General features: G+C 49.5%; 1 protein-coding gene across 3 annotated transcripts in view; it reads left to right on the top strand.

Annotated features, from left to right (window-relative positions):
• The first annotated feature begins 9,837 nt into the window (after positions 1 to 9,837).
• Positions 9,838 to 14,017, top strand: part of Fermt1 (fermitin family member 1) — a 32,568-nt gene continuing 28,388 nt past the window's right edge. Inside the window, exon 1 of one of the 3 annotated variants that reach the window (XM_023718581.1) lies at positions 9,838 to 9,978. Coding sequence is in view for 1 of the 3 variants with exons in the window: in XM_004634285.2 (XP_004634342.2) it covers positions 10,536 to 10,560 (25 nt within the window). In the remaining 2 variants the exon portion in view is untranslated. Of the gene's footprint in view, positions 10,075 to 10,439; positions 10,561 to 14,017 lie in introns of those variants that run through there. The other 2 variants (XM_023718580.1, XM_004634285.2) reach the window with 2 other exon arrangements.

Genomic DNA, 14,017 nt, shown 5'->3' with positions numbered 1-14,017 from the left:
CTGTGTCTGTCTGTCTGTCTCTCTCTCTCTCTCTCTCTCTCTCTCTCTCTCTCTCTCTCTCTCACCAACTGACCCAGATCCCCCTTCCGAGGCTAGCAAACCATCTTCCAACTCTTTTGTGTGTTGCCACCTTGACATTCATTGTGCATCTTTCTCCAGGAAGAGCCTTTGACTGGTGGGTACCCAAAAACCTCCCTCTCCTGGCAGGGTTACCCGACCCATGACTGACCCAGGCACAGCTACAGAAGTCCACCCACTTGTCTCACAGTTGGATGGTTCTACACCTTTCCTGGGCTCCTTCCCATGCCTGACTTGCTTTCCCTACTCCTTTCCTTCTGAGAGCCACCCTCCCCTGTGCCCCCAATCAGCAAGCCAAGCGCCCCCTGAATCCTGAACTCAACCTCTGCCTGCAAGGAATCTGGCCTAAGATGGTCTCTAGCCCATTCTCCATTTGCAGTCTTAGAGTTAAACTTAGTCCTTTGTTTCCATCCTTGGATGAGGGGTGGCTGTGGGAGAAGCCTCTGTTCTAGCACCCACTCTTTGATGATTCAGCTATCCACTGAGGGGTCTCGTGTCTCTGCTGTCTCAGGGCTTGCTCGGCTGCTTTTTGGCTGCCGTAATGAAGCACACCAGTAGCGCTGCCACATGTGAGCAGCATCTGGAACGAGAACTGGAGTGTGAGTGGCAGCTTTGGGTAGCAATCCAGGGAGCACTCCAGGAAAGATGAGGAAATGAAGCAGTGAGGGCAAGAAGCCGGGAGTGTGGTCATGAGCACGTTACTGTGATCAGCACATGAGGCCCGAACTCTCTGAGACTCAAGAGCCATGTAGACCATCAGAGCTGCCCACCTGAGAGCAAGGATACTGGGCTTTCTGTCCAACCCTCACTGTCTGAGGGTCTTCATTTCACCTCTGTTTTGGCATTCTCTGACTTTAGGGAAGAAATCTAGCTAGTGAACTCTTATGAAAAACAGCCCATGAATATTAATAATTGAATACCATGAACACAGGGCTGGGGTGTAGCTCAGTGGCACAGCACTTGCCTGACATGCACAGGCCCTGGGTTCAACTCCCAGCCATGCCAAAGAGAAAAACCATGGATACATACAAGGATGAGAGCAACAAGGGAATGTATTCCACTCATTAGCACTTTTGGTCATCAGGGGCTTGGATGACAGAGAGGCACCTGGCACAGGGAGTGGCCTGCAAGCCCCTAGATGGTGACCCCGGGTCATGTGACTCTAGCAGCACACAAGGGCTGGTACCAGGGCCATCTCTTATTCTTGCTCTCTTCACCCATTCTCTTCATACTTGGCAAGAATGTCTCTTCATCTTTTGGAAAGCCACCCACTCTTTTTTTTTTATTTATTTTTTAATTTTGCTTATTTGTGTGTGTGTGTGTGTGTGTGTGTGTGTGTGTGTGTGTGTGTGTATGTGTGTGGCCAGCTCAGCTCACCAGGGGGCGGGGCTGGCATGTGGTGCTGGGGGATTGAACTGTGGTCCCTGTGCTTTGCTAAGCTTGTTCTAAGTAGGTGCTTTAGACCACTGAGCCATCTCACCAGCCCCAGCCACCCACTCTTGTAACTATGCTGTCTCAGTTACTCTTCGCTCGTTGCTGGGACAAATACCTGACACTCAAAATGAAGGCAGGAAAGGTTTATTTAGTTCACAGTTAGTGGAGGTTTCAGTCCATACTCAGCTGGCTCCAAGGGAGAGTGGCACATGGCAGAGAGCAGCAGTTCATGGCAGCAGAAGGCAGCAAAACAGCAAGAGCAGAAGGGAGGAGTAACAGGAACAAATGATTACAGAGAGCAAGTCTGTCTCCCTCAAGTTGCATTCAGGCTATCCACCCCAGGCTGGGTACAGCACTCACGCCCATAATCCCAGGGGATCATGAGTTAATAACAAATCTAGAAGTCTGCCCTGTGACTGCATGAGGCTTTGAGGAGACACCTAGACACAAACCATAACATATGTTCTCATGGGTTGGCACGTAACTTAAGCTGAGAGTGCTAATGAACTTCCCAGGCCAGTGACAAATGCCTGAGAAAAGTAACTAAAAGAAGAGATCTACATGGGCTCTTGATGTCAGAGCTTTCAGTCCGTGGTTGCTTGGCACCATTGTCTGGGTCTGTGATGAGCCAGCACATCAGAGCGAGGACATATGGCCAAGGACCGCTGCCTAGATCATGGTGGCCAGGAAGCAGAGGAAGAAGGGGCCAGGGTCCCCACATACCCTCAGATGACACACCTGCAGTGACTACTTCCTCCAACGAGGTTCCACTACTTCCCAGTAGTGTCACCAGCTGGGGAGTCTCCAGTGTGCCTCTGAGGCGCCTTCAGATCTGTGACATGAGGCCACTCGGATGTGTGGTCCTGGGAATGTAAACCTGGAGTAGAGACCCCGTCTCACGTCCTAGTCATGACCTAACAAAATCTCACCAACTGCAGCTTAAAAAGCAGAAACTTATCGTCTCACAATTCTGGAAGCCAGAACTCTAAAATCAAGGTATCAGTCAGGCCATGTTCCTTCTAGAACCCATAGGAGAGACTCCTACTTTGGACAGGATGTTTAGGCCCCTCTCCCAACTTTATATTGAAGTCGTGATCCCTAAGTCTCATATGTATCTGGAAGGGAGATCACTTTGAGGGATGCTTACTGTAGGGGTCAGTTTTTTCCATTGCAAAAGCAGCCTGGCGCCTACAATTTAAAGGAGAGGCTTGATTGAGCTCCTGGCTTCAGGGCACTTGGTCCATGGTCAGCTGGCTCCAAGTAGAAACACCATGCAGAACAGTGTGGCAGAGCAAGGCTATTTAGTTTGTGGTTGGCAGGGAGCAGAGCAGGGGAGCAGCGGAGGAGGAAAGGGGGCAGATCAGGCGCAGGCCCAAGGTCCCACCTCCAAGACCCATCCAGACACACCAGAAGTCACTTTACTCATCCCCTCAGTGGCTCTGAGGCCAAGCAGCTTGCAATCCAGTTTAACTGTCACATTTAATTCATGAGGACAGAGCCCTTTTAAATGGCATTAGTGCACTTACAGGAGGAATCCAGGAACCTAGCTTATTACCTTCTTACCATGTGAAAATACAGCAAAAAGGCGACCAGCTACAACCTAGAAGGTGGCCCTCACCAGAGCCCAACCATGCTGGCCCTGTTCATGTACTTGCCAGCTTCCAGCATCATGAGAAACAAATTCCTGTTGTTTTTCAGCCACCCTATTTATACTGTTAACAGCAGCCCAAGCCAGAGAAGACACCTTCCTTATCTCTTATAGCTCTTGGGGTTTGCTTACAGTCCTTGGCATTTTTCAGTTGTGAATGTATTATTCTAATATCTGCATCTGTCATCTGATGCCCTCAAATTCTCCCTGAATACCTGTCTCTTCCCCTCTTATAAGAATACCCAGCCAATTATGGTGGCACACACCTTAATCCCAGCACTCAGAAGGCTGAGGCAGGAAGATCACTGTGAGTTCCAAGCCAGCCTGGGCTACCTAGTGCACTCAAGGCCAGTCTGAACTACACAGCAAGACCTTGTTTAAAAAGACACAAATCAATCTGCTGGTTATGGGAGTACATACCTATAATCCCACTGTAGTCCCAGCACTCAGGAGGATGAGGCAGGAGGATTACTGAGAATTTGGGGCCAGCCTGGGCTTCAAAGCAAGACCCTGTCTTTAAAAAAAAAAAAATCAACCGTAATGGATTGCAGCCGCCCTGCCCCAGTATAACTCACCTGAAAATGATTACATTGGCAACAACCCAGTCTTCAAACAGAAACATAGGTTCTGGGGGGCGGACTTCAATCTACTACTTTTCAAAGGATGCATTTCAATTTATGACAGATGTGAAGCCTAATCCACTCATCCTTAGATCCCTGCTCCCCCTTGAGCCCATGCTTCCGATTTTCCTAAGCTCTGTGGTCTGCATCCCTGCAGCAGACCACACCATGCCTTTCTGTGCTGGATCTCTGCCCTTTGTAACACTGAGTCGGCTTATGCTCCCTACAGCCATACTATGCTAACATTTGACCCAGTCCTCCGAAACAAGGGCTCTCATGTGTCACCGTATCCCTTCTCCATCAACCTCCAAAGCGACCTTGGCAATTAGAGGCCAAAGATTTCCTTTGTCATGTCAGATGAAAACAAAATGTGTTTTCTGGTTTCCTTTTATTCAGTGGCAGGGAAGGGGGGCTCTTCCCCTCAGTAGCTTGGTCCAAGAAGCTTCCAGGTTCCCCTAGTAGACTGTGTGGAACCCTTGCCCCAAACTTATCACACAGTTATTGTGAGACTTACAGAGGGGAAAGGAATGCAAAAGCTAAACAGGAGTGGGTGGCAGTGCATTGTGCAACAGCCGGCCGGGGCCATATCTCTAACCAAGGAGCGGGAACAGTAAACCTGAGATTCCCAACACCCCTTTGGTTTATGATCAACTCCTCGCACTTGCTTAGTTTCCTTTTAAATATGGTTATGACCTTATATGATTTCAGTTTGTTTTTGCCTACTCTGTTGTCTGTCTCCTTCACCAAGACAAGGTCTACAGAGATGTCACTCACTGCTACATCTGAAGGAATGGGGCTGGGGAGATGGCTCAGTAGAATAAGCGCTTCCCTGGCAAGCTCAAGGGCCTGAGTTCAATCCCCAGTTCCACAAAAAAATAATAAAATAAAAAATAAAAATCTGAAGGAATGAGTGAGCCAATGAGTGTTCCTGCACACGTGCCTGGAACAGAAGCTGCAGGCTGGTGGCACCGCCAACGCTGCCCAGAAGTCACTTAACCCGAGTTTTAATTTCCTTATGGTTGAAATAAGCATGATAAGCTCTACCTGCCTAGACTACTCCACCTGGCTAGAACTAAGGTGAACTATGCTTCATTATTGAAAACGGAGTCTGCAGCCTGGAACATGGGTTAGAGGCAGATGTCTGGCCCCTAAGCCAGACCTGCTGGTGCAGAATCTGCATTTCAGCAAGCCCCCACACGCTTTCTGTCAAGGTGCAGTTTGAAAAGCCTTGACCTAAGGTATGGGAAAATGTAAACTGTTGGGCAATAAATGCCTTAGTTATCAGTATTGTTTTTGGTTGCCTGCCTTACACTCACACTCACTTTCACAGAATTGCACAAAATTTCAAAAGGCTGTCAGAGCACTTGAGAAAGTCCAAACATTTTACTTAAGACAGTGCTGATAGCAACAAGCGGTAATCCTAAAAGACCACTTGCATACTGCTGAAGAGAGCGTAAAAGGGCATAATCTCTTTGTTAAGTCATTTGGCAATGATACCAAAACTCGAAATACACATAAGCTTTGGCCAGTGACCTCCTGCTTTTTGTGTCCCTTCAAGGGTTGCTTTCACCAGCTGCAGTTTGAAGAAAAGTGGTCCCTTTATTCAAAGCTACCTCTGATCTGTTTGCCTGCGGTGCCAATTCATTGTGTTAAGTGTGCCTGGCTCTTGTATAGAAAGGACAGAGAGGAGAAGGTTTCAGGGAGACAGTGACCCTTTAGCTCCTGCTTTGTCATTCCCACCCGTCTCCCATGCCCCCTTCCCTGCAGGCCCTGGCCTTCCCCCCTGGTGTCTGTGTCCCTATATTCCACGTAGTCATCTGGGGTGAGATGATGTAGGGTGATTGCTGCACCCTTGGCTTGAGGAAGTTTTGAGAATCTGCTCATCTTCAAAGGAAAAACAAAAACTCTACTCTCCAAATTCTGGATGCAGCACACCTCCCTCAGCTTGCAGTCTGCACCAGTGTATGACGCTGCAAGCCAACGTTGCGTCCCTGCCCAAGAGTCACCGGCTTTCCAGCCTGCAGTGATTGTCCTCTCCTTGGTGGAAGCCCTGCCTGCCGCTAACCTCTCTTACAGGGACCAAATTCTGTGTCAGGGACAAATAACAGCACCCACCGTGGCTAGGTTAAGCAGCAAAATAATTAAGCAAAAATACTAACGCTCGTGGTATCTTGGGGAAAACAAGGAGAGTAGGAACCAAGCTTTGGGTCACCCCTGAAACGTAGCCAGGGAACTGACCCCATGGGAGAAACGTGTCACCAGCCAGCACTGGCATCATGTCTGCTTCGGAATTCAACCTGGCCACCAGGAAACCACTGGCACTGCCACCGCCACCACCAAAGTTAGTCGCTGGCCACTACCTCAGTATGGAAAGATGGACGTTCCAAGCACCTCCGGTGTGCGCTCCCCACTTCCAAGTATCTGAAGGAAGAAGCTGAGGTCAGAGACCAGGGTCCCAGCTGCAAAGGGAGTCGGGAAATTGCGTCCTGACGTCTAGTCTAAGAAGAATTAAAAAAAAAAAAAAAAAAAAAAAAGAGATTTCCACAAACATTAAAAAGGACTTTCCAAGGATCATGGTAAACTGCGTCTATGACAGATACCTGCTACAAGCACCAAGATATTCTGAAGTGAAAAAAGTGAATGCAGAATAATATATTTGGGCTCCCATTACCTGTTTAGGAAGCAGAACTCTACAGGCAGGCATTAGCCATCGCTGGGAGGTCCCAGAGAAACAGACAACTATTATCTCCAGGGAAAGAAGCTTTATAATCAAGGGTGCGAGGAGGACTTCATTATCACCGTGTCCTGCTTTGCATCTTCTGATTAAGAGAGACTAAGAAGGAGAGGGAGAAGTAGGAGAAGAGAGCCGCGGTCCTCCTTTCTCTCCCTCTCGGGTCTCTCACTCTCTACCCAGCGCGCCCCCACGGCAGGCTTTTTTCCTCTTTGTTTCTCCTCGCCGCCAGCCGGCCGCAGACACATCGAGACTCGCCCTTTCCGCCCAGGGAAGGAGAGCGCTTTAGAACTTGCCCGGGCGGGCGCAGCCGGCACGGTTAGCCTCCAGCTGGAAAGGAGATTGTGTCTATAATCAGCACACACCGGTTCTTCGCGGGGAGCCAAACCCATCCAAAGCAGCTCCCACTTGGCGCGTCCCGGGGACTCGGTGCAAATCAGGCCTCTTTGCGGGCGTCTGTTGCCCTTTTTGCTGAGCTGCCAGGCCTGAAGCAGCTAGTGAGCTGTGGCCCACGGGGAGGCTTAGGTGGGTCACATCCTGCTCGCTTTCTCAGCACAGCCATCGACTGGAAAGAAGCTACACTCCTCTTCTCCTTGAAGGAGAACTTTCACTGTAGCTCAGTTTTAGGGTGGATATTTAGAATCTTCTGAATGCCAAAGGCTCATCTAGGGAATTGGGGCGGTGCTAGAAGAGGAGAGCGGCTGTGCACCGTGAGCAAACTGTAGCTGCAAATTTATTTTTATGTTTGCTTCCCCTTCCCATCTCCTCCTTCCTGCCTTCCCTCATTCTTTCTCTCTTATTTTCTTTTTTAGATTTTTTTTTCTTTTTTATTTTTTTTGGTGGTACCAGGGATTGAATTCAGGACTATCCCCTTGCCTGGCAAGCTATGATTCTACTGAGCTATTTCCCCGGACCTAGTGGTTTTTTTTTTGTTTGTTTGTTTGTTTGTTTGGTTTTTTAATTCTGAGTCTCTTCACATAAGAGAAACCGTGAGATATTTAAGCTATGTCTTTTTTTTTTTTTTTACGGAACCAGAGATTGAACGCAAGCCCTTGTGCTTGCCAGGCAAGCACTTATTCTACAAAGCCATCTCCCCAACCCCTGAAATTTACTTATTTAATACAGAGTCTCACTACAAGGTCAGACTCTTAGTGACCTCCTGTTTTCTGCCTCCCCAGCTCTGAAATTTACAGGTATGCGCCACTATGCGCCACCATGCCATTTCAGTGGTCCGCATGGCTTGCCAGGGTTCCAGGGTAGGCACAGCATGTGAGACCAGCGATTGAACCTGGGTCCTTGCGCTTGCCAGGAAGGTGCTTAGACCACTAAGCTATTTCCCTGCTTGTGCCTGATATATTTCAATTAGCATTATGGGCTCAAGGTGTATCCATTGTCCTACAAATAACTCAAATGTATCCTTCTTTATGGCTGAATAATACTCTATTATATATTTATACATATAAGACATTTTCTTTATTCTTCTGTTGATGGGCACATCGGCTGTGCTATACTTTAGCTATTCCAAATAGAGCTGCTTTGAACATGAGTCTGTATGTGTCACTGCAGTATGATGTCAGTGGTCCTCTGTTTGCCTTTTGTCCTCAGTGACTATACAGCATGACAGTGTTTCTCATCCAGTTTGGATTATTCATGTCCTACATGGTGAGACAGGCACAATTTCCTTTTTTGAAGCTATCAATGTATGGGTAACTGGTAACAGATATTTCAATATTTGTCCCCTAAGCATCTACGATTTGGTGGTTGGAGACATAGCTCCTCTTTACACTCACCCTAGCCGATCTTCTCCATCTCTCCATACCTCACAACTGACAGATAAACTCTGTGCCTAATATATGTGTCGTGTGTGGATGTGACAGGGTTTCACTATGCATTTCAGGCTAGGCCACTTGACTCTGTGGCCCAAGCTGGCCTCAAACTGGTAGTGATCTTCCTGCCTCAGCCTCTTGAGTGCTGGGACTATCGGCATGTGCCAACACAACCAGCTGTCCCAGGCTCCTCCCCTATATATTTTTATCAAATATGATGTCTAGTTCAGGGCCAGGGAAATGGCTCAGTAGAATAAGCGCTTGCCTGGCAAGCGCAAGGGCCTGAGTTCAATCCCTGGTTCCACCAAAAAAAAAATGTCTACTTCAGAGCCTGGCTAATAAAGTTGCTGAATGAAAAAATAAGCTAAGTTTGCTAAATTAAATTACAGATTCAGAGTGGTGATTCTGATACTTCATAAAAGAAAGTTATTTCTACCCATGTTACAGATGAGAAAACAATCATTTCCATTTTCTGACTGTCTCCAGGGAGTCAGGTCCCAGGGCTGTGCTGAACTGACCCCTCACTCGGGTCCTCAGTTCTTTGGCCTTTGATGAAAGACTTCACTCAAGATGCAAAGGTGGCTGTGCAGAAGTACAGGTGGAGTGCACTGTAAGCAAATACACAGAACATTACACCCTCAAGCAAGAAGGCAAGCAGACCACAGCGATGCCTGTGTGAAGTTTAGCTCTTTCTGCATACTGGAGAGCTACTCCTGAGAAACCCTACTGATTAGCACTGTTTTATTTACCTGATTATTAACGTTTTCCTCCAGAGTACTTTGGAATGTCAGTATCTCAAAAATGTCTGTTCTTTTCACGTGGTCTGTGTTCCCTGAGGGGCCTTAATCTAGAAATTTTGGAGGGAAATCGCGAAAGAAAATTTCTGGGGCCGGGGAGATGGCTCAGTACAATAAGCGCTTAAGCGCAAGGGCCTGAGTTCAGTCCCCGGTTCCACAAAAAAAGAAAAAGAAAAAGTTCTCATCTGAATCAGGTCTTTGAACGAGGAAGGAGAGTCTTTAAAGAATGTCGCCTGTGGCTAGATGTGGTGGTGCAGGCCTGCAATCCCAGCCCTACGGAGGGAGGGAGACCGGGCCGAGGCAGGAGGATCACCTTGAATTGGAAGCCAGCCTGAACTACAAAGCGAGATCCTGTCTCAAAAAACAAGAAATAAGTTGCCCTTTCTGATGCCACTAGGCGCAGGCCATGGCACCCGAGGATGCCTTAAGCCTTGTTCTGGAAATAAACAGGCGGGCGCCCTGGTATGTATGCTGCGTGTAACCTTAGCACATCCTTTGTGCTGTGCAGGCTTGCTTTGGGCCTGAGACCCAACAAATGACCCGAAAGGCATCACACTGAGGTCTCTTCATTTAGCTAGGCTAGCTAAAGTGACTGCCAGTTGCGTTTAGCTGCGCCTGGTGGAGCGCACTACTCCCCCCACCCCCTTGCTCGTTAATGTTTACCTGCCCAACACAGCCTGGAGCCAGCTCCACCCCCACACGCAGCAAACAGTCCTCAGCTCTCCCCCGAGGAAGGAAGGAGCTCGTGCACGTCGCTCGAGGTCGCCCGCCCTTCCTGGGTGGCCCTCTCTGTGGAAACAGATCCAATAAGGAGGTGACCCGCAGACCGGGCGGGAACCCGGAGGTGAGCCAAGGCGGACGCGGCCCAGCCTGGCGTCCCGGGGTCTTCCGTCCTCGCGCCTCGCCCTGCTGGGGATTCACATCCCGCTCTGACTCAGCGGTGAGTCGCCGAGGTCTCTCCGGGCCGGCTGCTCGCAGGTGCTCGGGGCTCTTCCCGAAGCTGGGAAGCAGCCTCAGCCTGCTGCCCTGGGGTTAGAGCGAAGACTGCGCCCGAGGCTAGGGGGAGTGGCGGGGCCTTAGTCACCTGGACTCCACCCGGGCTCGCCTGGGGACCCCCTGCCAGGTCGCCAGGGTGGGGGTCCGGGGCGCTCCTGGCTCTCCCGACTCACAGCTGCGTCCGGCCACCTCTGGCCTTAAAAACTGCAGGCTGCGCCTCCTCCTCTCCCCCACGGAGCAAGCTCGGGCAGGCCGGGCTGGGCGTGCCCTCACCTGCGCCGCCCCGGCCTCTCAGAGTCGCTTGGGCGCAGACTGCGCGCCCGCGTCCCTCGTAGCCGTCGGCTCCGCCTGGGTGGCCCCTGCCGGGTCTCTGGCCCCAGTGAGCACGTGCGCGGCCGGGACTGGATGTTGCCGCAGACCAGGCCAGCAGGTGGGTGCTCGCGGCTGGGGTCGGGAGCCCGGGAGAGGCGCTGTCGAGACCTGAGACCCATGTCCCCTTCCTTGCTGCAGCCCTCTAGAGCTCCAGGTGGTTGCTCTAGAAATGTTTTCCTGGTTCTGCGCAGCGCCGCGCGGGACACACTTGTAATGAAGCCCCAGGCGCTGTCTGGCCTGGAAGAGGGACAGGTTTGTGTCCACCCAGCACTGCAGCACGGTGGGCAGACAGACCGAGTCTGGCAGAAGACAGCCGGTGGGCCTCGGCCACCGAGCACCTCTGGCCCGCAGGGCGAGGCGGCCGGGCTTCTTCCCCCCACACCTTGGGTTGTCTCCCCGGCGTTCTCTCCGCGCTGCTCGCTTTGGTCTCCCCGACGGAGCTGGCTGTACCCTGCAAGTCACAGCTTGCTGCCTGCCCGAAATGAGTTCGGAAAGCGAGCGAGGTGCAGAACGACAGGCAGGGGATGTGAACCTGAGCTCCCAATTTGGGGCGGGGGGAATGGGGGCTCCAAGCAAGGGATTCCTCGCCTCTGGCCTGTGGGACCAGTGTTTGCCCTCCCAGGTTAGCAGATCTCGTGTCTGGTCGCCTGGGGAACAGTCGTCTTAAAGCAAGGTCATCTTTTTTCTAGTCAAAACATTTTTATAAACGAAAGCTGCTACTCTATCATTTTAGAAATTGTAAGGCTCTGAGCAAACGGCTGGGTGCAGAGTTCCGAGCTGGATTATCAAGGGTATCTTTACTATGCCCGCACTGGGAAAGGTGGTTGTGGATTGAGGCGCCCAGTAAGGGCCTCGGGGAGTTTAGCTCAGGAGGATTTAAATTCTTTTCTTTTAATTACCGCAGACCTGGCCCAGCAAGGTGAATGAGGCTTTGGGTTGAGAAAGCCTGGGGTTCCTGTCTGTGTTCCTGGTCCAACTTCAGGACTTCAGAACTGGATTCTTCACTCTGAAGAGGGATTCCTGAGGGGAGTAGGGAGCCCGCAGAAAGACCACAGCTAGTGCAGAGCCAGTCAGTCCTAATGCTGCCCAGTACCGCAGGCTGTGATGACTGAGGCCCAGGCAAACCCTGAAATCACTCCTGCCCTCACCCAGCGGGCAGTGAGAGGCCACGGGGTGCAGGCTTGGGATCCTCCTGGTTATAAAACACTAGTTACTTCCAAACTCCTGAATTTGCTTCAAAACATATTAAATCTGCCCTAAACCAGCTAAGATTTGCAGTGGTCAGTTAGTTTATGGATTCGCAATGTTCAGCTTATCTGTTTAGTGTTTTCTGAGATTCCCTTAGTGCTTATGAAAGTGCATTTTCAGGTGAACCCATCCCAGGTGCTTAGTTGTTGTTGGTAAAAATAACGTTCCTCAGATGCGGTCGTTGGTCTGCAAAGTTGAAGGGAGAAGTGGAGTCCTGGAGTTCATGTTTCACTGGGTGGTTGTGACTCAAGGTGTGAGCCTGGGGTAGCACTGGCCCCCCACCCACAGGCTGCTGAGGAACCCACCTGGCGTGAGCCCCTCAGCTGGAGGGACCTTAACTACCTCCCATGTGGGCGGCTGCTTTGCTTCTCAGTGCTGGCCTCAAGAAATGGGATTTCTCCTCTTTGTTTGTTTGTTTTAAGTCTTTTTGAGACAAGATCTCCCTCCGCAGTTCAGGCTGGCCTTGAGCTCCCTGTGTATGTAATCCAGGCTGGTTGAACTCCCAAAGATCCTCCTGCCTCAGCCTCCCTAATGCTGGGAGTGCTGGATGTGTGCTATCTCACCAGACATGTTTTTGAGCTATGAGCTACTGTTACAGAATGAAGTGGGGGAAATGATGATTTAGTTATTTGCATAACACTCGTTTTACATCTCTTAAACAGCCCTCATTGGTAGCATCATTGTTTGTTTCAAAGAGAAGGCTGACAATCTCAAATTTTGTTTTGAATTCTGCCAGTTTTAGATTCCGATGTTCCTACTGAAACACTTCAGTTTTGATTTCAGTAGTTTCTTTCCCCCTGGCACCCCCAAAAGAGAACCGGGCAGGTGTGAAGTTCCCATCACCTCTGCACTTTAAAGCACTCTTTTTACATCTATGATCCCTGTTTTAAATCTTTTGCCAAAGGTATAACCAAAAACTTCATTCATTTACAGATCTTTTTAATTTTATTTTCAGCAGTGGGGATTGAACCTGGGGCCTTCACTCTGAGCTACACCCCAGCCCTTTTGCACCTTTTATTTGAAGGCAGGGTCTCACTAATTCACCAAGTTTCCTGGGCTGGACTCGAACCTGTGATCCTCCAGCCTCCCGAGTGCTGGGTTGACAGATGTGCACCACCACACTTGGCTCAGATCAATTTTTATATGGCATAAAACAGTAACCTAAGTAAATCAGATACCTGACAATAATTATTGATGGTGTCTATATTCATTTAAAGTAAAATTGGTAGGTTTTTTGGAGGTACAGTAAAGAGATGGGAAAGATAAAAGAAGCCTTTATTAACTCCAAAGGCACGGAGAGGATAGAGGGCAAATGGGTCAGCTAGATCCTCCCCACCTGAGACAAAGGAAGCTGGGGCTCTTATGGACTTCTGTTAGGGGTGGAGCTTGAGGGGGATGTCTAGAAATATCAGAGTTGATTGGGGTCTTCCCTGAGGTGGCAGGAAAGGTGAAAAGAAATTGTACCTTGGGCTGGGTTGGAGAAGAAGCGGGGAGGTGGTCTCTGGGAAGATAAGCTGTTGTTTTAAGGGCTTCAGCCATATTAAATGATCACATAGTAATTCAGCAATTCACACTAGGGCCAGAACTATCGAAAATAATGAATGAAGCTCAAGATTATTTTGCTACACTTTTTTTAAAATTTTATTTATTTGTGTGTGTGTGTGTGTGTGTGTGTGTGTGTGTGGCCAGCTCAGCCCACCAGGGGGCCGGGCTGGCTGGCATGTGGTACTGAGGGATTGAACCATGGTCCCTGTGCTTTGCTAAGCTTGTTCTAAGTAGGTGCTTTAGACCACTGAGCCATATCACCAGCCCCTGCTACATTTTTTTGAGCTTGCGTACCAGGTGTCAGTATCCACTGGAGGGGTGTAAGACAGTAAATCCTGATTTACAAATATTTCGGCTATCCAAGGATCACACACAAAGATCACTCACATCTGTGGTCACAGGCAAATCACGGAAGAGTGGTGCCCACTAGGCTGGATGAGAACTGAATCAAATCGTAACAGATCTGCCAAATATAGTCACAGTTGTGCTGCCGTGCATACAGTGTATTAGTACAGTGCGTACAGTACGGTACAGTCAGGGGCTTAGTGTATTTTTGTGTGTGTTTGGGGTTTTTTTTTATGCTTCACACCATGTATTTGTGTCAACAGTGTATAAAACTCATTTTGTTGGACTTATGAATAAATTCAACTTAAGAATAGCCTCCCAGGGGCTGGTGAGATGGCTCAGTGGTCTAAAGCACCTACTTAGAACAAGCTTAGCAA

This window comes from Octodon degus, unplaced genomic scaffold (assembly GCF_000260255.1).
Source record: "Octodon degus isolate 3935 unplaced genomic scaffold, OctDeg1.0 scaffold00060, whole genome shotgun sequence".
Taxonomy (NCBI): Eukaryota; Metazoa; Chordata; class Mammalia; order Rodentia; family Octodontidae; genus Octodon; species Octodon degus.
The sequence above is the reverse complement of the archived record's forward strand: the minus strand, read 5'-3'. Positions and strand labels throughout refer to the sequence as shown.